Source organism: Tamandua tetradactyla, chromosome 2 (genome assembly GCF_023851605.1).
Source record: "Tamandua tetradactyla isolate mTamTet1 chromosome 2, mTamTet1.pri, whole genome shotgun sequence".
Lineage (NCBI taxonomy): Eukaryota > Metazoa > Chordata > Mammalia > Pilosa > Myrmecophagidae > Tamandua > Tamandua tetradactyla.
The window spans coordinates 29945371-29970377 of NC_135328.1; the positions used below are offsets into that span (position 1 = coordinate 29945371).

The 25007-nt window shown below is 39.6% G+C and overlaps 1 protein-coding gene and 1 pseudogene across 1 annotated transcript in view; one reads left to right on the plus strand and one right to left on the minus strand.

Annotated features, from left to right (window-relative positions):
* Nucleotides 1-13400, minus strand: part of LPAR1 (lysophosphatidic acid receptor 1) — an 83625-nt gene extending 70225 nt beyond the window's left edge. Inside the window, exons 1-2 of the mRNA XM_077141712.1 lie at nucleotides 12670-13400; nucleotides 9072-9819 (exon numbers count right to left, since the gene is read on the minus strand). Of these exons, the coding sequence (XP_076997827.1) occupies nucleotides 9072-9819; nucleotides 12670-12753 (832 nt within the window). The 5' untranslated portion in view covers nucleotides 12754-13400. The remainder of the gene's footprint in view (nucleotides 1-9071; nucleotides 9820-12669) is intronic.
* Nucleotides 13401-13442: 42 nt separating this feature from the next.
* On the plus strand, nucleotides 13443-15062 carry LOC143667455 (E3 ubiquitin-protein ligase makorin-1 pseudogene; annotated as a pseudogene).
* Nucleotides 15063-25007: the final 9945 nt, after the last annotated feature.

The window sequence follows — 25007 nt, forward strand, 5'->3', positions numbered from 1 at the left end:
ACCCCATCCATTTGGCCTTTTCTTCCATGTATAGCACACATGGTCTTTCACTGCTGATCAAAAGGAAACAGAATGGTGCCCTAAATGATGACTGGAATGGAAGAGCCTTATGCATTGCCAACCCATCTGAAAGTACTGCCGACGTGGTCTAATAGATATGGACGAAGTGACCTGTTCTAGTCCAAAACTCAGTATCAGAGTCAATACCATCTAACCATCTCTGGAAAACTTCCATGTCAAACCCATCACCTCTGTGACTCTAATAGGACTTTCCACATACAGGGTTGAGACCCCACAAATAAAGTACAGGCAACTCTACAGTAAAGACCTATCATTAGAGAAGCAAAGACCACTCAGAATAAAATTAACCCCTTATTATTAGAGCCAACCACTATGTAAACATAATAAAACATTTACACTATGCCATAGAAATGAAGAGCCACTTCAATCGCCAAATCCACTACTGTAAGTATAAGTGTGTGTGTGTGTGTGTGTGTGTGTGTGTGTGTGTGTGTCTATCAAAAAGAGAGAGAGATGAATGCATATTTGGAAAGGGGCTTATAGTAATGATAATATTTGTTGCCATTTAGTGTTTTCTAAAAAGCCAGATATTGTGCTAAATTCTTTACATGAAGCAGCTCATCTACTCCATGCAACCACACGATAAGAAAGGTCTTACTATACTTATTTTATTAATTTTGAAACTGAGGCTCAGCAAGGTTAAGTAATTGTTCTCAGAGTGTGAAGCTAGTAAGTAAGGAGCCAGAATCTGAACTACAACTCAGGTGTATCTTACTCCAAATCTGAGCTCTCAATTCCCAGTGGTCATCATGATTCATTCAAGGGATCTTTGTAACATTCATCACCTTTAATGATAAGGACAGATGACTCCGGAACATTTATACTTGAACTGACAGGAGTCTCACTGAGACAAGATCTGAATCATTCTCATCTAAACTAAAATAAGAAAGCTTCATGTTCTGACTGCTCTGTCCATATTTCAAAAGGAACTCTGTCAGGTTAACGTGGTATTTTTATTTTTTGTTTCTTTTTAAAAGTTTCTTCTGAGTAAAAATATTTGAATGGAGATGAGCAACAAAAGCACATAAAGAGCTGGTGTTTCAAAGTTGTTTTTCCTTTGACTGGGCCCAGGACTTGGTGTCTGAGAAGCACTGTGAAGCTTCTGTAGGTTGCCTGCTCCTGACCACTGGCGCAGAAGGCCAGGCCAACTTAGTGGCTAGTCAAACAATCAAGGCTCTCATGAATATTCTCTCAGGTTCTACCCCACAGAGGCCTTCTTAGGGACAGGACTGGTACTTGAGGAGACTTGGGTAGTTTTGGTACCTCTTTGGAGCAACAGGAGGTACACCGGTCACCTTATGTCCACTCACTCTCCCTAGCAAATGGACCAGCTGGGAAGCCTTCCCTTCCTGCCACACAGCTCTCCATAGGCAAGTAAATCCAGAAAATGTGTATCTTTGAGAATACCCTCTATAAATGTGCCAGTCTCTTTAATGAGGAAGTTTTAGTTGCCTGGACTGCTCAAGCAAATACCATGCAATGGGTTGGTTTAAACAATGGGAGTTTATTAGCTCATGGTTTTGAGGCTAAGAGAAAGTCCAAATCAAGGCATCATCAAGGTGATGCTTTCTTCCCAGACTGTGGTTTTCTGGGACTGGCTGCTGGCGATCGTTAGTCCTGGGCTTCTCTGACACATGGCAATGCATGTGGTAGCCTCTCCTGGCCTCTCTGTTCTCTTCCTGTTTCCAGTGAACTTCCGCTTATTAAGGACTCTAATAATAGGATTAAAACCCATCCCAATTGGGTGGGCCACAGTGGCTCAGTAGGCAGAGTTCTCACCTGCCATGCCAGAGACCCAGGTTCGATTCCCAGTGCCTACCTGGGCCAAAAAAAAAAAAAAAAAAAAAAAACAGAAAACCATCCTGATTGAGGTGGGCCACACCTTAACAGAAGAAACCTCATTAAAAGGTCCTACCTACAATGGGTTCACACCTGCAGGAATGGTTTAAAGTAAAGAACATGTTTTTCTAGGGGATATATACCTCTAAGCACCACAGGGGATACTAAATTAAAAGCTAATTATTTAAGAAGCTGATGTATCTTTCATAGCAGGAAAAATCAGAGTCCCTTGCTTTTTGCTCCAATTACATTTCTATGTTTACCACATAAAATTCTGCGTGGCTGATCCACAGTAGTTACTATCCTTATGATTTTATTTATAGAATAACAAACAGAACTCTAAATAATTTTGGAAATCAAATTGCCCAACTTCATTCTACAGATGAAGGCATAACAAAGCTAATAAACAGAGAAAGTGGCTTTTCCAGAACCCCCAAGTTAGTGAATGGCAAAGTCAAGAGTAGATCACAGAGACCTCGTAACTTTCTGCCTCAAATGAATTTAAGTGAGAACACACACATACACACACACACACATACACACACATGCACAGGGTAAGGGACAATTTATTTTTAAAAAAGCAAGCTGAATGAAAAAAGAGTAATGCAATGAATGTTATCAAGAAATCTAACAGGATGCCAATATGTGTAGAAGCTAAATAATGTGCAAGCAATTCAGTTTCAGATGCTTTTGCAAAGCTTCATTACAGAGATTACCAGTTGGTTATAGTGAGGACAAATTCAAGAGGACTCTTTCTGTAGGAGCCAGTTACCTCTGTAGCCACAATGTTTATGCCTAATCCTAGCCAGCCACATAAATACATGTTGATGGTCACAAGGAAGAAAATGACAGACAGTGTGGATGGAGCAGAATGAGGTGAAGGCATACGCAGTGAAAAGAACACCTTACTGAAGTCAGGAAAATTGGGTCCTGGTTTGGACCACCAGCTAACTCAGACCTAAATTTTTCACTTGGGGGCTGCAGTCCTTTCATTTATAAGATGAGGGGTGGGGGCAGTATTCATTTTATGACCCATTCAGCTCTAACATTCTAAATCTGGACAGACCTATACTTCCAAAATAAAAAAAAAGTCCTTCTTTACCATTGTAAACAAAAAAGCAAGTCCAGAGTTGAGCTCTGCATTTGCAAAGCCAAAAAACCTAGAAAAATTACAAATAAGGGCCACAAACAAAAGAAAGCAAAGCCTAGATGTAGGGTAAACATATGTCCTTGGTTAATGACTACTGTCCCAGCATCCTGAAGAGTGCCCATTTTTACCACCAAGAGTGTCTGAGTTGGACTGATAAATTATATGATTACCCTACCTATAAGGAATTGGTGTTCTCCCCACCACCTACAGGCAGAAGCCCAAACTCTGATGTGTGTTATGAAAGCTTTTGACCCTTTTGCCACAGCTCTATATGATATACCTACTATGTGGTAATCTCACTACCTACTTCAAGTTCCACAAAGATGATTACCATTTCTCACGCTATTGTTACCTTCTCCATGCCCACTCCCACCCCATGTGATAGCAAGATCCTCCGCATCCTTCAAAACTCAACTCAACACTGCCTCCCCTTAAAAGTCCGCCCTCCTCTCCATTTGGGGATTTTTCTGCCCACATGGATCCAACTGTTTTGCAGCTCTTTCTTTTAGTTTTCTCTCATGAATATAATTCCTGTAAAGAATGGATTTTACCTTATTCATTTTTGTTATTCCTTAGCACTCACCAATGTGTTCAATGAATTAAACTGAAAATAGAAATACATAAAGAGTGTTGAGAGGATATTGAACCATAATATTTTATCAGAGTAAACAAGAAACAAAAATGGGCTTAATTAAGCCTGCATGGTCAGAGAGAATGAGGAACTTGACTGGATCTCAATGCACTATTACTATTACTACCAGCCAGGAAGCTACGTTTCTTGGGTGGTAAGTGGAAAACATGTGTCCTGTGGACATGATCTACAACAATCTACAGCCCAAGTCCAGTTCTGCCACTTACTAAGAAGTATCTTGGATAGGTGCTAACCCTTTCTTAACTCAGTTCCCTCAATAGAAATTGGAGAAAATACATTTTTAGCTTTGGTTTAAGGTTGGAAATAGGGCAGGTTGAAACATGGGTGGGTCATCGGACATGAAGAGTAGTGAAAGACAGTACATAGGAAATAAGGGGCAATTTAACCTCAACGGTGATCATTTCCAGCTGGAACTGGAACAGTGTCTCCCTCTTCTTCGTCTAAGAGGAAAGCCCCATGTCACCTGAGTTTATATTGCTTTATGCCCCTCATTCTTTCCCAGGGCTCAGATGCAAAACAAACTTCACACTTTCTCTCACCAAAGCTTAACATTTATTTTCCCTTTCCAAACCCTGGTCTTCCTCTTTTCTTATTATCCTCAACACGAGTGTCATCACAAAGCCTAGCGCAGGAAAGGAATGGACTTAAAACCTAAGAAAGACTGTAGTCAAATAAGGAAGCACTTCTTGACTGCCACTCAGATTCAGTGGAGGAACAGGCTCAAAAGGAATTCTTGGTAAAATGTCAAGTAAAGAGAATTCCAGCCTCAGAAGGGAGTGCATGACTTCATGCCGGGACAACGAGCCCTCAATTCAACTACACCTTGGATAAAATACTCCCTTAGTCAGAGGCAGTCAGTGACTGATGCTCTGAACACAAACAGTGGGGAAGGGCAGATGAAATGAGAATTCAGAGCATCACTGTCATCAGCAGCAGCAGAAGGAGGAAAGGAATGTCCCCCCAAATCTCTCTTCTGTGTACAGAAACAAAGCTTACCCAGCTCTAGGCAATATCAATGGAAACTAGTGGGGTCACAATGGTTCAATTTACCAGCACAGAGCTCTTTATATTTTATAACAAAAGGCAGCAGGAGCTAATGGTGGTTTCTATTAGGGAAAAACAGCATAGCATGGTGGTAAGATGCATGGGTTCTGAAAGCATAGGGCCCAAGTTTGAATTCCAGCTCCTGTACTTACTAGCTATGTGATCTGGAGGAAGCTGCCTAATTTTTGTCTATCTCAGGCTTTGCCTCTGTAAAATAACAACAAATAGATAACGGTACCTATACTTCATAGGTTGTGGTTTACAAATATTCATTTCCAGGGTGCTGTGAGTATTGCTGAGCCCGTAATCAATACTACACAGTGTTTGGCAAATAAAAATAAATAGTAAGATCCAATACTTCCTCAAGGGCTGCTTATATACAACCTCAAGCTTAAATACTGTTACTGGTATTGACATGATAAATCTCAAAGATATCTTCATTTTTAAGTTGAGTCCTAGAAATTTCAGTTTGTTGACCAACAAATCCTTCTCTTGATCACGAGTGCTGAAGAGGTCTAACGCCCAAAGGCTATTTTGAAGCCTAACACTGAAGATGTTATATGCAGTTAATCAAACCATAATTACCCCCAGAATAAATAAAACAATATATATTGAGCATCCACTGTAACCAGTCACTTTACAAGTGGCTGTATTTCTACTGGAAGGCATGGAGTGGTGTAGTAATGTACCCAGCTTTGGCTGGTTGGCAGACGGCTGGATAATGCAGAATTTACCTTAGTGAATTCACCTGGACTCTGGCCCTCAACCTCGATGGCTCAGAAATTTGGTTTTGTCATCACATTTATTCATTCAACAATTATTTATTGAGCCTGTACTTTGTACCAGATAATGTGACAAGCAAAGGAAGGAAAAAGGCAACAAATAATTATAGTCCCTACTTGCCCTTACAAAGCTGACAATCTGTCAAGAAGACAGATATTAAAAACCAAAGGCCTACAAACTAAAGTTAAAAAGAAAAACAGAACAGACTGACAATAGGCAAATTTACAATGAGAAGAGTAACGGCCAAGTAGACCAGAATACTTGCTCCTGCAAGACCAACACATCCCCTCTATGGAATCAGACCATGATGGACACTTAGGATTCAAGCAGGTAAGTATGTTGTATGAATGTCATCAAGCCTCACCTTCCCGCAGCATCAAACTGGCTGGCCTTGACAACCGGGGCACCCTGCTTCCAACATCCTGGCCACATCCTGCAAATCTCCAACTGTTTAGGATTATGAATTCCCTACTCTAATCTTCCCATCCCTGACCATATTCCATGTTCTCACTACTTCTCTCAAAAAGGCTATGACCCATTTATTTAATTTCTGCCTCCTGTATTCCTATCTTGCCTCACCAAATTTCTTCACCATTCACCTAATAGAGTTTTCTATGTCCTATAACTTCCTCCATCACACATCTATAGAAAGCATGTTATTTGTTCCAGAGATGGCTAATCACATTTAATCTTTGTGGAATCCACCAGTTTAAATCTCAGAGGGCAACATCATTTTGGCTGATTTCAAGCTTGGGATTGGTGTTGGAGGTGGGGGGCATTTGAGGGAGAAACACACTCAAATTATTGTCCCACAAACCCTCAAAATCATTAGCTCATTTAATCTGCAGAACAACCAGTGAGTCACAAAAGTTAATTTTACATGATTCAGTAAGCATATTGCACACCAGACTTATTACAAAGATCAGAAATTAAAATAAGAACTTGGCAGATTCACAGCCCAAGTTCAGTAGTTACGAACTGGTGGTTTCATAAACTTTAAGCAGCACTTGATAAAGTAATAGAAAAAGCATGCCCATATCAAAAGTGTCAGTAAACATTCAGATCATCAGAAAACAAACATTTAAGTAAACAGAAGTAAAACACATCATGTTATTTAATTACATACAAGAATAGTATTCATGGTAAGCTAAGATGTGCTCTACACATATCATGGGCAATGTGTTCAATTCACTAAGTCCTTGTGACACAGTAATGCTCAAGGTTTTTGGTGATAATTAAACACATAAGGAAACAATTTTTGCACTACTACTAAGCTTCCTTAGATGTAAAGACAATCTCACATCTGATGGTGGGGCTTCAGTGAGCATATTATCTGAGTGTGCCAGTTAGTAAAGGCAGGACTTCAGTTGGGTCAGTACTTTCAGGGTCTAGTTCTTATTCCTATAAGTTTAAAAATGGGGTCACACTCAGTTCAATAGGCTGAGCCCTCAATCTTGAGGCTTGGCCCTATGAAATTTATTCCTGCAAAGGAGAGGTTAAGCCTATTGATAATTATGCCTAAGAGTCAACCCTGGAGAGCCTCTTTTGTTGCCCAGACGTGGCCTCTCTTGCTAATTAATCCAACTTGGCAGGTGAACTCACTGCCCTCCCCATTATGTGGGACAGAACTCTTGGGGATGAGCCAGGACCTGGCATCATGGGAATGAGGAAGCCTTCTTGACCAGAAACGGCAAGAGAGAAATGACACAAAATTAAGTTTCAGTGGCTGAGAGATTTCAAACAAAGTCAACAGAGTATTCTGGAGGTTATTCTTACATATTATATAGATATCCTTTTTTATTTTAAGTGTATTGGAGTGGTGAGTGGGAAGTACCTGAAACTGTTGAACTGTGTCCCAGCAGTCTTGATTCTTGAAAAAGACTATTTAACTACAAAGTTTTTACAATGTAAAACTGTTGTGTGGTTGTGAGAACCTTGTGTCTGATGCGCCTTTTATCCAGGGTATGGACAGATGAGTGATAAAAATGGATAAAAAATCACTAAATAATAGGGGGAGATATAGGGCAAAAATTGGATAAATTGAAATACTGTGGGTCAATGAGAGGGAGTGGTAAAGGGTATGAGATGGGTGAGTTCTTTTTTTCATTATTTCTTTTTCTGGAGTAAAGCAAATGTTCTAAAAATGATCATGATGAAGAATATGCAACTATGTGATGACATTGTGAATCAATGATTGTATAATATGGTTGAACTGTATGTGTATGGATATTTTTCCATAAAAATAGATTTTTTAAATTGGGTCACGCTGAGTATATTCATAAATGATCTCCATGATGCATTTGCCCTAACCAAAAATGAGTTAAGATCAAAGCATCAATCAGGATGTTAACTGATTTAGTGATAATTAGGGCTCTATCTCTTTCCAGTAAAGACAATTAATGTAGCTCCTAGCGTTTCAGAGAAGTGACACAATTCCAGGCTATAGCATTTAACACTGCTTTACAATTTGGAGCCAAGAGAATTAGAGGAACTTTTTGCTAAATTTCCATGGAGAAAGATGAAATGATAAAAGATTAAAAGAAGATTTAGAAAGGATTAAAAACAGATGACCAAATATTAACTTGAATACAGATAGTCTATGGAGATTACAGAATTCAATAGGATAATTTTTAAAGAGATTCTCAAGGGATGAACTTTTAAAATAGGCACTCACTTTAAGCTCCAAAAGAAAGGTCCTGTGTATAATCTATTCATGGTTACATTTCCATGGCCAGTTTAGGGCCTGGTACTTATTAGATGCTCACTATTTTTTAAGGTATACCAATTAATAAATAAATATATTCCTCCTGACCACTGTCTTTAAGTTTTTATTCAGGAAAAATAATACCTATTTAAAAGCAAAAGTTATCTGAGTCTACATAAAGAATAAAATCTTGCTCTTCACCACAATATATGAATTAGCTTCCTTTTCTACAAAAACATGATGAATGACCCATTCATTTTCAGTCAGACATTTGTCACAAAATTCTATTAATTCTACTCTATAGTAAATCTATATAATACCAAAAATGTATTAAGAAATACAGAATGTAAAAAATAACTTATTTAGAAGTAAGCCTATTTAAATAACTATACACGAAACTATATTCATATCATACAAAAGCACTTTGTATCTGAAAATCTGTAGTACAGGGACTACAAGGCAAAAGTCCAACAATTTAGGTTGTAGGGACCCCTTTTAGAAGCTAAATGAATTTGATCAGCGAGTCTTGTATTTTCAATACCTATATATCCAAATTCTTCAATATCTTTTACTTCACCATCATTTATACTGCACCAGTGAGATACATATTTCCCTAAAGCCAATTCTATAACTGTAGAAAGACTTATATGCTGATATCTCCAAAGATACTGGATATAAAGGTACCTCATCAACTTGTAATCCCTGCATACATAGTTACTGAATATTTATACAATTGATAAGCACTATCATAACCTAATGCAGATTATTTTTAGACACTGGGAATCTGTAAAATAAGTCATAGTCAAAATAATACTCACCAAGCACAATGACCACAGTCTTCAGAAGACTCATCATGGTATCCCGATTCCGCCGAGGTCCAGAACTGTGCCTAGACATTCTCATAGTCCTTTGGCGAACATAGCCAAAGATATGAGCATACAGAACCACCATGACCACAAAGGTCACCAAGTTGAAAATGGCCCAGAAGACTAAGTAAGAGTCGCTGTAGAGGGGTGCCATGTTGGAACAATGTTCAATATCACAGATACAGTTCCAGCCCACACTGGGTATAGCACCCATGACAATGGCCATGGTCCAAATGACAACAATGACCACGACCACCCGCCGGTTGCTCATCCGTGTGTGCAGCTGCATGCGGAAAACTGTAATGTGCCTCTCAATTGCGATCGCCAGTAGGTTGGCCACTGATGCTGTCAGGCTGGTGTCAATGAGGCCCTGACGAAGGAGCCACGTGCTGACGGTCAGTCTCCGAGTATTGGGTCCTGTGTTGAACATTAGGTAGAAGTAGGCCAACCCAGCAAAGAAGTCTGCAGCAGCCAGATTAGCCATTAGGTAATAAATAGGAAAGTGGAAGCGGCGGTTGACATAGATGGCTACCATGACCAATAGGTTGGCCAGCATGATGAAGATGCACACAGTGATCCCAAGTCCCATCACCAGCTTGCTGACTGTATTCCACTCTGTAGCAAGATACTTTCCACTCCGGTTGTAAAAGAAGGCGATAGACTCATTGTAGAAGCACTGTGGTTCATTCATGGCTGCAAACTAAAAGAGAAAGGAGGAAAGAGGATGAAACAACAACAACAAAAAAACCAAAACAAACAAAAATAATACCTCCAGATCCAAATTCGAAGACATACAGATAGCAAAAGACTTCTATAGTGAATATGGCAGAAAAATAAAAGCAAAGAATTTTAAAACCTTATCCTGCAAACCATTCTGTGATTATATGAAACACCAAGATTCCTCACAGTATTTGTTATCCCCTAGAGATTAAAGAAGATGGAGTTAAATAAATGACAAGGTCTGTGCTCAGTGGTTACATTTCATTGAAGTCTCCTAGAAAAGCCGCATGGGCCAAAAATCTTGCTTAAAATACATGTAATGGACACAAATTGTACAGAACATTGCAATTGGAATATTTACCCTAGTGAAGTCTATTTTGACCTGCTATTTAGGAAATATGGCTACACAGTTGGTTTATAGATAGGGTATTATTGCCCTATTATCCTACATTTCGATGCTCATATAGGATGTTTGATCTGTGACAGACGTTTTGTAATGCAGGTTCCCACAAGAACCATTAGTTCCAACATTTCAAAGAGGTGACCATGCATCAAAGGTCCTTTGCCGGAAGACAGCATGTGCTGCTCGACATTCCTGTGGTCAGCATTGTCTTTTCCCAAGACTCCTCATCCTCAGAATAGCTTTTATCAACCGATGTATGATATTTGAGGATTTTTCATTTTAGAGAACAAAAGTAACCTCCTAGACGCAGATGGAACTTGGACACTTCTCTAGAGGAAATAAAATATACTTAGGTTAGAGGAAGTATATCTTTTAAAAGGTGGAGTAATAAACACTGCTTTATGAGATGCACCCTTATTTTTTTCCATATCATTGCTCAGAATACATTTGAATCCAAAAAGGATTGAGGCAGTGTATTAAAGAACAATATAGGTATTCAATAAAACTACCAAAACAAAATTAGAAAATAAAAAGTAGCATAAAGAAGAAACTAGAAAATTATGTATGAAAGCAAATAAATCATCACTCTTCCTGAAGTCTCATTTCTCTGAGACTCTTAGAATATATTTCTTGAGAGCAGAATTGATATTCTACTTTTTTTTCTCTTGTACTGCTTTGAACAACTGACTTAGCAAACATGATCAATTTAACTGATTTTTTAAATCAAATATTCTACTTACTGAATACCCATTGGGATGTACATAAATGTTGCCAAACACTGAAAATTCCAAAACTGGGCAAACATTTCTTAAATGATTAATCATCTGACTGATCCAGACACTGAGTTTCCTTTCTCATTTAACCTTTCACAGCTTTTAGATCCTATTTCTATTATTACACTTACCACGTTGTATAATCACTTATATCTTTAACTGTCTGTTTCTTAAAATGATAATCCAGGAGAAGAGTGAAAACCTTGTCTTAAATATCTTGTTTTCTCATGTAACATCCACAGTGCCTCATTTATTGAAGATCAGAGAACTGAGCTTACAGTCTTCCTTTCCAGCTCAAATCTTGTCATCGCTCTGGGTAATTCATCTAATTCTCTTGTTTCTTAGTTTCTTGACCTCATCTCAAAGGGCCTTCTCTTCCATTGCAACTTAGCTTTCTCCTCCCATGGTCACAAATGGACACTGTCACCACCCAGAACTCTCTCTTCTCAGAAATAATTAATTTACATAGACTAATTACTAACCTCAAATTCCCATTCTTCTGTTTTCTCATTTTACCCAGTTTAAACCAGTTCTTTGAAGTTATCTATTTCCTGGATTCTTCTGTACTTTTCCTCAGTTTATTATCTTCCCCATCTTTTCCTTCTTATCCAGCCAACATTCCATCGTATACCATTTTAACCTCTTTAATACCAACACAGGAGCATAATTTCTTTTCAAAGACACCAGAATTCATAATTTTTCTGGTTTATGAAGAGTTTTACAGTGTATCTTCCAAATATGATGTAACATCCCCAGCAGGGTTTGGGGCAGGACTCCATAATCACACACATTAATTTCTGAAGCAAAACATATAACATAGCACAATTTGATAAAAACTATGGATAGCTTCAAATCAATTCATTCGTGGCAGATTTTGCCGACAAAATGAGTTATGAAAAACCCTCAATTTTCAGATACTCCCGAGTTTTGGAATTTCAGATGAGGGGGCAGAGACCCTTATTCTTCAATCTCTTTGTCCCACTCTACTTCCACAACAATTTCTTAGAACAACATTGATCTTGGTTGACACTTTCACACACAGGCCTCTGAAAAATGTTGGAGAAAATCAACATATCTGCAGATTAGCTCTGGTATGAATTCTTGGATTTTAACCTCAACTGGGATTTCAATGCTATATGTTTCTGACTTTCTGCCTAATTATTTCTCTATATATTCTCCATTATGACTATTTTAAACTTACCTATTGTTCTCAAATTCTTGAGCCCCATCTTCCCTTTTACCAGCAACAGTTGTCAGAAATAGAAACCAGAAACCGCCAGATTGTAACGCTCTCATTTTTCTCCTACCAAAAAAGACAAAACCACCATGCAAGAATCCATCCTTTCTCCTCTTTTGTTACAGTGGAAGACGTATGTCCTTTGCCATCTAAATGCTCTGATTCCTATCCCTTTCTCTTAGTTCAAGGACCAAGTTCTATACAAGGCTTCCTTTCCCCTCCCTCACTCTCCTTTATCTCTGATCTCCTCTACTTTTCCATCAACATTCAAGCAAGTTCAAGTCTCTGCAATCTCAAAGAAATAAGTCCCCCATGATTTCATATCTTCTTCTAGCTTTAATGACTTAAATTGATTTAAGTGTGGTTTTTATACATTAAGTCCACATTAGTCAAACTTTTGACATCCAGAAAACTTACCAAAGACACTTCACTCTCCTTGTGGCTTTTCCAGTGTAAACTTTTCAGTTCTCTCTTTACAGACCTTCCCAGAGCATTAGCCATATGACAGAAGCTCTTTTTGGAAATTTCTCTTTCCTTGGCTCTCCCCCATTCCTTATCCTTCCTCTCTTCCCCTCCTCCTCCTCCTCCTCTTCTTTTCCTCCCTCCTTTTCTCTCTTAATGACAGTGAAGACAGAGAGCTTCATTTGTTGTAACTCAAGACTGAAACAGGTTCTTTTTCCGAATGAACTAGTTCAAGCATACAGAAAAGTGTGGGGAGTATTACAATACGATAATGTATTTTTAAAAAGAATATATCCAAAGGAGAATGCATTTAAATACAAAAGTACATATACATTTCAAAGTTTATGCCGTAACCCAGAGAAGCAAACAGCCAATCCTTTGTTACTCAAGCCTGCATTGCTACATCCCCAGTGTACAGTATGATGTGTCAAAGGTACATGAGTTTTGGAGTCAGATCTAGATTTGAATTCTTCCTCCACTACTGATGGGCTATATGATACCAGGGGATTTTGTTTAATTTCTTTGTACGTCTGGTCAGGTGGTCCTGTAACTCAATGGCTGCCTAGCATATGACAGGCTCATAAGAAACGATAAATTTCATTTTCCTCCTCATCCTAAAAACTGATAGTGGCGTGCGCGGAGACCGACGGGGAGCTAGCGGCCGCCTCAGTCCCCTTCCCCTCCCCTGGCCGTGCTCTCTGCGAAGCCGGACCGGAACTATGTGATCCCGGAAGTTCCGGTGCCATTGCTGTGTGGGAGAAACAGTAATGGCGGAGGCTGCAGCTCCCGGAACAACAGCCACAACATCAGGAGCGGGAGCGGTAGCGGCAGCGGCGGCGGTGGCAGCGGCCTCCCCCATCCCTATCCCCACAGTCACCTCCCCGTCCCTGGGGGCGGGAGGAGGGGGAGGCGGCAGCGACGGTAGTAGCGGCGGCTGGACTAAACAGGTCACCTGCAGGTATTTTATGCATGGGGTTTGTAAGGAAGGAGATAACTGTCGCTACTCACATGACCTCTCTGACAGTCCATATGGTGTAGTTTGCAAGTATTTTCAGCGAGGGTACTGTATTTACGGAGACCACTGCAGATATGAACATAGCAAGCCATTGAAACAAGAAGAAGCAACTGCTGCAGATCTAACTGCAAAGTCATCCCTTGCTGCTTCCTCAAGTCTGTCACCGGTAGTCGGACCTCTTGTTGAAATGAGTGGGGGTGAAGCTGAGTCAAGAAATTCAAACTTTGTAACCATAGGAGCAGGAACAGAAGACTGGGTGAATGCCATTGAGTTTGTTCCTGGGCAACCCTACTGTGGCCGTACTGCCCCTTCCTGCACTGAAGCACCCCCGCAGGGCTCAGTGACCAAGGAAGAATCAGAGAAAGAGCAAACCGCTGTGGAAACAAAGAAGCAGCTTTGCCCCTATGCTGCAGTGGGAGAGTGCCGGTATGGGGAGAACTGTGTGTATCTCCATGGAGATTCATGTGATATGTGTGGGCTGCAGGTCCTACATCCAATGGATGCTGCCCAGAGATCCCAACATATAAAATCTTGCATTGAGGCCCATGAGAAGGACATGGAGCTCTCATTTGCTGTCCAGCGCAGTAAAGACATGGTTTGTGGAATCTGCATGGAGGTTGTCTATGAGAAAGCCAACCCCAATGAGCGCCGCTTTGGAATTCTCTCCAACTGCAACCACACCTACTGTCTCAAGTGTATTCGCAAGTGGAGGAGCACTAAGCAATTTGAGAGCAAGATCATAAAGTCCTGCCCAGAATGCCGGATCACATCTAACTTTGTCATTCCAAGTGAGTACTGGGTGGAGGAGAAAGAAGAGAAGCAGAAACTCATTCAGAAATACAAGGAGGCAATGAGCAACAAGGCGTGCAGGTATTTTGATGAAGGACGTGGGAGCTGTCCATTTGGAGGGAACTGTTTTTACAAGCATGCGTACCCTGATGGCCGTAGAGAGGAGCCACAGAGACAGAAAGTGGGAACATCAAGCAGATACCGGGCCCAACGAAGGAACCACTTCTGGGAGCTCATTGAGGAAAGAGAGAACAGCAATCCCTTTAACGATGAAGAAGAGGTTGTCACCTTTGAGCTGGGCGAGATGTTGCTTATGCTTTGGGCTGCAGGTGGGGACAACGATCTGACAGACTCTGAAGATGAATGGGACTTGTTTCATGATGAGCTGGAAGATTTTTATGACTTGGATCTATAGCAACTTTCAGTGGATTATGAACTGGTCTGCTGAGCCTCAGACAGTAGTTATTACCTGTGGTGGTGTGGCAGTGCCTGTGTTTCTCTCCTAGGCAGGCCTATCAATTCCAGGTGCTGTTGTAATAATTTTTACCCAGGGTCTGTCTTCTCAATCCCTCACCTTTCCCCAAGGAGTGTGTTGTTTTCTCTGTTTAAAAAGTTACAAAAAATAAATCTTAAAGTTAAAAAAAAAACAAAAAACTGATAGTGATAATTTTCCTTTTCTGAGTGTTTGCTTTTTTCCAGGTACCCAGTTAAGCCCTTTTCATGCTATACTCACCACCAACTCTTTTTCCACCTTGTGGGAACGAGTCTTAGAGAGTTAATTAAATAGCTTGTCCACTTTAGTAATAGAGTCAGGATTTGAACCCAATTCTATTTTATACTAAAGACCAACCTATTTAAGCACTATGCTATACTGCCTCCCTCTCTACACTCCAAGACACTTTTTGTTCATTCAGGTTTTTCACAGTAATATTACTTACCCTATACCTATGGCATTCTAGATTTATGCACAAACACCAGGAAGATTTAGAGGTTGAAAGTTTGGGTGACATCAGATCAGTCTGTGAAAAAAATTAACTGGCCTGGCCAGAAATGATGATAGGCAAGATTATTAGAAGTTCAATATCAGCAGTGGAAATATCCTGTTCTCACATCCAAATTTTCATACAAGTTTTAACCTTGATTGATAATTCCAACTATATCATTTCTTCTATACTTATTTTCTGTCATTCTACTGTAAGAAAAAGCTTTCCATTCTCCTTCTCTCCTCCCTCTTTTCTTTTCCTTCCTCCTTCTCTCCCTCCCTCTCTTTTTTTTTTTCAAACTAACACTCCCACTCCCTCCTTCTCCCCACCCCTTGGTAGCATGTAGTCTTTCTATCTCTGTCATTTATTATGAGTGATATCATACAATATTTATCCTTATGTACCTTGTTTATTTTGCTGAGCATAATGTTTTCATGGTTCTTCCCTGTTGTAGCATGTCTCATATCTTCATTCTTTCTTATGGCCAAATAATATCCCATTGTGTGTGTGTGTGTACTACATTTTGTTTATCCATTCACTTGTTAATGGACACTAGGGTTGTTTCCACCTTTTGGCTGTTGTGAATAATGCTGCTATGAACAGTGATGTACAATTATCTGTTTGAGATCCTGTTTTCACATTCTTTGGGGAGTTTGGAATTGCCAGGCTTTACAGTAAATGATATTTAAACTTTTTGAGGAAGTGCCATATTGCTTTCCACAGTGGTTAGACCATTTTATATTCATGATTTCTTAAGGGAACCTTTAATTAATTTTATTTCCTAACCTAGAACTTAATCTCAGACAGACAAGCTACCTTCTTTTTCCCCAGTGCAGATGGATAGGTTACTTTGATTATTTTTCTCAGGTCTACTCTTTAGCTGATATGGAAGTCTTCTAGATGCCTAGCTTTATGAGCAGTCATAAAATTTAAAGCCACTTTGCACACGAACACCGATGATTCACCTCCAGGGCAGCCACATGTTTTTAAGATATTCTTGTTTTTAAAATTCTAGTGACAGACCATGCCACTTTTTTTGTTTCTACTTTCAGAATTTAAGAAAGGGTGGTCAGTCTTCCTTATTAGTAGAAACTCAAGTCTTAATTAGTAAGGTTTAAGCCAAAGGCTTTAGTTGAATTCTATGTTGTCTCTCTTTTAATCTTTTTTAGGGGGGACATATGTGAAAGGTCTGATGTTTTGAGATTTACAGACTAAAAGAGATCTTGGAGGTTATCTATACTTTTATTTACAAATGAGGAAATTGAGACTCAGAGCAGTTATGGAATTTATGTAAGACTAAATTACTGGTGAGCATCAGAATCAGGAAGAGAACCCGGTCAGCCAAGGTTGCACATTGTAACCTGCTCCGTCGTTATACTTTAAGAGAAGTGGGAAACCAAGGCAGCTTGATTTATCTCATTTCTGGTCCTTTTCCCAGCATATGTTTAAAAAAATCTCTTTTTGATTATGTCAGGAGAGCACACATTTCCATTCTTACCTCAATACTTACTAAACCACCTGGGTTTACTGAGCTTGAACCAAGCGTTCCCTTTTTCACTTGGTCAATGAATATTTAACTGCCTCTCAGTGAATTAAGAAATGCATCTGATGAACCACTAAAAACTCCAGAGCAGGCCCTTAGGCGTGTCATTTTGGTGCCTCTCTAAGCCCTAGGGCAGTGCTGTGCTGGTAACTGGCATTCCATACTTGCTTGTGAATGCACGAAGGAGTAAATGAAGTGCATGGCTGAGATGAATGCATAGGTGCCTCCTTAGAGTTCAGACTTGGTAGATGTGTCATGGCTTCTTTTGAGCTCACAAGAGAGGGTGATTTCCAGAATCTGGAACATCAGCTCTGTAGGACACACAAATAAAACCTACACCCGCCCATCACCCCAATATAAAGAAATTGTGGGTATGAAAAGGATATGGAGGGTGCACGGGTGGTTCAGTGGTAGAATGCTCGCCTTTTATGCAGGGGACCTGGGTTCGATTCCCAAACCATGCACCCCCTAAAAAAACCAAAGGGCATGGATTTGGATGTCCCCTTTCAGCATTGAGGGCAATTTATTTTTGGAACAATGCTATCTTGTCTATGTTTTTGTTTCATGGGCAGGGTAAAATTCTGCATATTCTCTTATTACAGAGAATTTTCTAGAATAATACAGAGAATTTTGTTTTTACAATTTTCTTAAAATAATGTATTTTAACACTATAGAGTTTTGTCTTATAGCTTTCTCTAAATTTCTTGCAGTACATACGAATTACTTTTCTGAACAAAAGGGAATCACTGATAGACTTACTTATCAATAAAAATTTCAAAAAACTGTCACTCTAAATATCTTTCCCCATATTAAAATTTTTTTCTTCAGTAATGTAACAAGTATTCGTTTTACTTTAAAGTATTAATTATTCAATTTGTTGGTTTTTGAATCAGCATTTTTAAACTAACATTTGAAACTTATTAACATTATAATTTAGTGGGGTTTTTTTCTACTTTTTCTTGAATAAGGGAAAATTAACATACATTTATAATCTTTCACTCCTCTATTTTAAGTTCTTATTGATACAATAAGTGATTTTAATCCCAGATTATGATGTAATTATTTTTATAATAGGTGATCACTGGCACAGGTCAGAACTAAGCCTCCAAAATCTCCCCATGCTACATGGTAGAAGTTCATCTAAGCGCAAACATTTTGAAGTCAACTGTTGGACATTCTGACTTTAAAATTAGGGAGCAATCTGATTCTCCAACAACCATACCTTACTCCTCCTTCCAGCAAAAATGAATTCTTGCTGTTAGGGTGTCTGAATCTTTAAAAGTTGCTTTGTTACCAAAATAGCTTTTTCAGGAATTAATCTGCCCCATGGTCCTCTGATAATTTTTTTGTCTGATGCTAAGGAAAAGGTCTCACTTCACTTTCACTTCTCTCTCGGCTTGAGTCTGCCTTGGACTCATTTATGAAATTGGATAAGTTTACCTTAAGGGGAGTTATTGAGTGATGCTATATACACTTCCCAAATGACAGTACAGTCACAAACCAAATGAAGGTTGATTTTTTAAAATGACCTCAAGGTAATTTTTCTGAATTTTCTTTTTCTCAAAAAAAAAAAAGAACTCCTGTGGGCACTCTGGACACCAGCAGGGTGGTGTCCCATCTCAGGGTTTATTCACAGATATGTTGCAAAGAAAAAAAAAGTACAAAGAGAAATAGCTAAAAGATCTAGGAGTGTGAAAAGGAAAACAGGCAAATGCAACATAACGGTCAGAGAAAGCCACAGCCTCTTTGAACAATAAAGGAGTAGCATAATTTATCACGAGAGAAATAAACCAACTAGAAATGAAGTATTAGAAAGAAAAAGAAATACATGTGAATGGATCATTATACTAGGTACCTCTGTACAATTTTGTCTTGTAAGGAGAAACCTCAAAATGTACCCTCAGACTTGTAAATAAGATATCCTCTCAAACTTTATTTGAGTTTTATAAACACAAAAGTGATAACAGATGAATTTAAATTGCAATATGAGAACAAATTTAACTTCTTATAGAAACATGGTTCAAGATGGAATAAGTAAGAAATCTGTGTTTATCTCTGCATGCATTTATTCCTGGCAACACATTGTGAGTTTTCTGGGGAGTGTTTATCTCAGCTGGCTTTCCTTTGATGGGTCTTCAAGCATATCATTTAAGCAGAGCATACACACAGAGTAAAAGGTAACCACTTTCTCCCTGTAAAGAACTCCTAGAATAATCATGGGGGAAAGGGAACATATGTCAGGTACCTATTAAAGGTACTGTAGCCCTTTCCAACATGAAAAAGTTAGAATGGGTACAGCCCAAATACCCCTAAAGATTGGAAGAAAGATCAAAGGAGAAGGTAGAGTTAATAGAGAAGACAGGATTTAACAAATGAAAATGATTGCTGAATTATTATTGATATTTCTTTCAGTCTCCAGTACCTTAGAGCAGCCAGAAGGAAAAACCTAAAATTGTGGAACAGTAACCCATACCAACCTCTGAAATCTGTTCTATAATTGTTGTGTGTGCTTTGAAATGTATTGCTTTTTTGTTAATATGTTATTTTTCATAATAAAAAAAAGAATCTACCCAAATTCATATCACCAATCAAAGTTACAAGGAATCATCTGGAGGGATCAAAATATCTTTTTGACTTGGTTTAAGACCAAAATACTTAGGAAATGAGAGAGAGAATGAAACACCTTGTAAAACACTGATTGGAGTTACAGGTGTGAGAGCTGAACAGCTTTGAATTTTTGAGAAACCTGTTCTAGTCTCTGATACCAGTCATGGGTATGAGAGAAGCCAAACCACTCATTCAGGTATTGAGCTATTGACTCCATTATAAATGAAGATAAAACTTTAAATCCTAAAGATTACTCTATCCACAGTCAACTGATCGACCACAATTAAGGTAATGCTAAACAGAGTTCCAGAGACAGAAAGTAGTTATAAAGATGGCAAGTTAAGTTTTTTTGGTTCCCTCCTTCCTGTTGTTTCCTTCCCCCACTATCCCAAGGCCGTGAACAATTAGCTTAATCTAATGATGAATGTGTTCCTGTCTGCGAATATATCTTTCAAAAGTCCTTTTGATAAGGAGCTCTTTATCAGTGTCTAGATGAGCAGAGTATAATTCAACTACAAATATGGTCTTCTTCCTGCTAGGTCAGTTTGGCCTCCCATTCACTAAATGGGAGTTCTTACTAAAGCCAAAAGAACTAGGTGTTTTCTCAGTATGACAAAACAAAATCCACCTTACAGCCTAGGCAGGAGTAAGGCAGGGAATGCAAACTCGTTCCACTTCCAAGCACAAGCGTATCTATCACTAACTAAACAGCAAGTCCAGCAGGAGTGACAATGAAAGCTTTCTCTCCCTATTATTGTTTGAAATAATCTCAGGTCATTTGTTCATATGCATAAGTTCATATCTAGTATTAGGCAGCCTTGATCAGAAGAATGTTCTTTGTTATCAAATGAATGGTGAAACAAACAAAACTAACAGCTTTTTTTAAAAAAAAAATTTAACTGTTTTTGCTTAAGCAAAGGATTTTCAGGCCTTTCACACATGCATGTGGGTTTATCTTTATATAGGCCCCTGAAATCACTCTAAAAGAATGCAAGTAGATGTGCCAGACAATACCAGGCTGAGCTAGTTGAGCGAACTGTTTATGATGCTTTGTTTAAGGAGATGCTATATTTAAATTACTTTACCTTCTCTGAACCTGGGAGACAAGACATCGCTATGGGCTTGAGGGCAAGGGCGAGTCAGCCTTGCACTGGAATTTTGCTGTAGAAGTTACATGTGAATAACTGTCAGAAAGCCCACCATCATCTACCAGGGGACCTTGGGAACCCAGTAACCCCACGTTCTGCCTTTCTCTATGACCTAGGACCTCAGTTTATAGCTGATTCCTTCTAAGCTGTCAAGGCCCCATCTATCAAAGCCACTGCCAGTGCCAACATACGATGAGAATGTTGGAGCTTAACTTCCCTAGTTGGGATCAGTTGCTCAACAAATTTGTCAGTCAGGGCTTGAATCCAGGTCTAGAAGATTCCAAAGCATGTTAGCCACCAAGGTATACAGGCTTCAATACCAATTTCAAATCTTTAATATGGTTTCAAGGCTGCAAAATCTTCTCCAAACTGATAACCTAACCCATCAACCCTCCCAGACCCCAACCAGAAGTAGGCTGATAGCAACCAGCTCTTGGGAATGGAAGAGCAATGATTTCTAGCATTTGCCAATTTCTGTGGTATGAACGCTCCCACTGTGGATGATTTCAAGCTGCTAGCACAAAGCCAATCAGCTTGCAAAATTCTTGAAAATTTAACAACTGGCTCTGTGAGCTCATGGGGCTGGCTCCAGCAGACCACGGCTTACAGTCCCACACCCCACTCCTCAGCAACTATGCTCAACCAAATTCTGCTAAATGCTGTGCTCAATCTCACCTTCAGACATTGACATGAGCTACTCCCTCTCCCTTATCAGGATAACTTCTACTCATTCCTTAGCTCCTAGCCCAGGGATCCTCTTTCAGGAAACCTTCCCTGATCCTCCCGGTCTTGTCTGGGTTCTCCTCTTTATACCCAGAACACCCATACATCCTCAACCATAGCATTCATGACACAGCATTGAAACTCTTAGATTCCTTATCTGTGTACTTCCCCTTACATTTCTGCTATCTTGTTTATTCTTCTATTTGCAGGCCTGTCACAACGCTCATTGAGCAATAATAATTAACAGGCATTTTTGATTATATGGCTCAGACACTATTCCAAATTCACACATATCATTTCATTTCAACCTAAAGACAACCCCGTAAGGTTGGCCTTGTTATGAGGATGCTCATTTTACAGAGGAGGAAATGGAGGCATTGAGAGGGGTGCATCCCTTCTCCCAGGTCTCGGTTAGTAAATGGTAGAGGCAACCTTTGCACCCAGGCAATGTGACTCAAGAGCCCATGTTCCCTCCCCTCCCCCCCATCTTCCCCTTCCCCCCTCCTTCCCCCTCCCCCACAATAGCATTGCCACACAGAAGATGCTCAGGTAAGCGTCAGCAAACGCAGACCAAAGAGATTCACTGTACAACGCAGAACTGCTACAAATCTTGAGAACATTTAGAAATCTGAGGAATAAATTTAGAAATTCTATATTCAGACTAGAAAAGAAGTTTCTATACAAAGAAAAGAAAATTCAGTTGCTATCAGACATTTTCTCAACTACAAAATTCAAGAGTTTTAGGGGAAAAAAAATCTATGAATCAAGAATTTTATTTAAAATGATTGGGGAATAAATAGAGGAAAGCAACAGAAATGCAAGAATGCAGAAAGTATCACCCCTATAATCCTCGCTAAAAAATAAAGAAAAGCCAGTCAAGAGATGAACTAAAGTAAATACATCATGAGGTGGCAAGCTGATGTATAAAAGGTGAGCATAACGATATATAAGATATACATTAAAAAAGTATAAGAGGGCGGGCCGCGGTGGCTCAGCGGGCAAAGTGCTTGCCTGCTATGCCGGAGGACCTCGGTTCGATTCCCGGCCCCAGCCCATGTAACAAAAACGGAGAAACAGAATACAATAAAACAAGAAAATGTTTAAAAATGTTTCCCTTTCTTCCTTCCTTCCTTCCTTCTATCCTTCCTTCCTTCTCTCTGTCTTTCCTTTAAAAAAAAAAAAAAAAAAAAAAAAGTATAAGAATACTGGGCAGTTGCGATGGTGGCTCAGTGGCAGAATTCTCACCTGCCATGCCAGAGACCGGGTTTAATTCCTGGCGCCTGCCCATGCAAAAAAAAAAAAGTATGAGTACTATAAAATTAATTGGCAGCCATTGAAATTCTGCAATAATTTATGAAAACAGAAGACATTTTAATAACAATGAACTGAGTTTAAAATCCCTAATTATTCCAGGAAAAAACCCATACAAAATAAAGAGTAATGGAAGGAGGGGGGGAAATGAGAACTCAGATGAAATTTTATGCCTGTTTATGAATTTAAAAAATAAATAAAAAGATGAAGCATATTTTATAATAACAAAGGTAACTTATTTAATGTACTGTAAATTCCCAGCAAAAAAACCCACAAAACTTTAAAAAAGAAAATACAGGATTTAAATTAAAGAGAAGACTTAAGGAAAAGCAGTAAAGAATTTTCTTTTACAGAATACAATGCATTAAAAGACCAAATCAAGCACTTATAACAAGAAAGTGGAACAAATTCGCCTATTAAGAAGACACCATTCCTTTTTCTTTTCCCCAAGAAATACGGTGCTGCGTTGTGCTACCTACATAAGACCTGACACAGGCTAGAATAGTCCATTTAGGCCAAAGGCATCTGTAAACCCTGCAAGGGAGCACGTTGGCCTTGCAGGGGAGTCCAAAGGTTAAATCAAATTCTAAGCTGCAGCCTGCTAGTAACACAAGCTCTGTAGGAAACTGTTTAACTGCAAGGTAAGTGCACTAGGTGCAAGGATTTTTTTGCCCTGATTCTCAGAAAAGGCAGAGAAAAGCAAAGAGAGGAAGAAAGGAGCGGTCTCCTCAGGGGGGAATTGGAAGTGTCCACTGGTAAGCTGGGGACCTCGATACCTAACTTTAAGCTCAGCAGCACAGTGACAAGCCACATATATAAACCCACCCCTAGTTTCATCCAAGTGCTCCTATTCTCAGGATGCCCGTGGTGTGTGCTCTCCCTGTGTACTTAACTTTCAGTAACCTTCTCTATATGCTACTATCTGCTTTGCTCGTCTTTAAATTCCTATAACGACTAGAGAATGGACCTGGTTCAGGAGCTTGGCCCCGGCATCAGCCAGTGTTGGCTGAAGTCTGGTAACACACTTTTGGTGACTCCACCAGGACAGGTGATTATCTTTGTGACGTCAAGTGAGAAGACATCCTGAGATATGCCATTTGACACTGATGCTTGCTGCATCTCCTGACCTTGCCTCCCAAATGTCCCCCTACCTGCCACTTTGTTCTTAATTCTTGCAGATGGGCTTGAATGTTGCTTGGTGCTTGGGTCACTCCAAACTGCCCCTGTTCTCCCTAACTCTAGGACAAGCGTCCTAACCTCCCATCAGAGTCACCCTTTTAACTTGTCATCTTCCTCCTCTCCCCATCCTCCCTACTCCTGGCTCACAGCATCTCTTCCTCTAACTCATTGTTCATGTTCAGTCTCTTCCCTCCCTAATTTCCGTTGGGTTTGTTACACCCCTTACACCTTCTTTGAAGTTGGCCTCTCAGCCACACTAGACAAACTCTTCTGTCCACCCTAAACCTCATCCATTTCCTAATCCTTAGGAGAGAATGGGCCTGTGGTTAAGTAAGACCTCCTATACAGCTGAAGGACTGAGTTTCACAGAATGTCTTAGGCCTCTTGTGTGGTCAGGCTATAGGGGGAAGGGTTTTTTGAGCCTCGTCCCACCACCCGCCTTGAAAAAAATCTCTGTATTTTCTGTCCTTCCCTCCTGTCTATTCTAATGGACTTCTACTTGCCCATCATTTTTTCCTAGTCTTGTTTTGGTCACCTCCTTTCCTGTCTTGCATCTCCTGTTGGATATGTCAGAGAACTCTAAATCTAAAGACCCCTGTAGAGTAGCTAAACCCATAGGCTTGCCCCTACATACCTAAAAGATTCTATATCCACCCTTGGCCCTACCCAGTTGTTTGTCTTCTCCTAGGTCTTAAAGACTGTTTGAAAATCCTCCTCCATTACCTTCTCTTTTGCTACTGGCCTTTCCCAGGGTATTTTCCCCTTTGGGGAACTAGATACCTTTTAAGAACATTTCTTCCCAACCAGCAATACAGGCAAGACCTAGAAGAACTCCCACTCTTAAAGTCTTTTTTGCCTCCGGCAAATTCTCTCCACTCTTGTCAGTTAACTATCTCTAGTGTATCATAAGAATAACTATCAGTCCAGTGGGAATGAGAAAAGCATAACTAATTGTCAAAACAGTGTAGAATCCTTTTAATAGTTCTTCTCAGTGT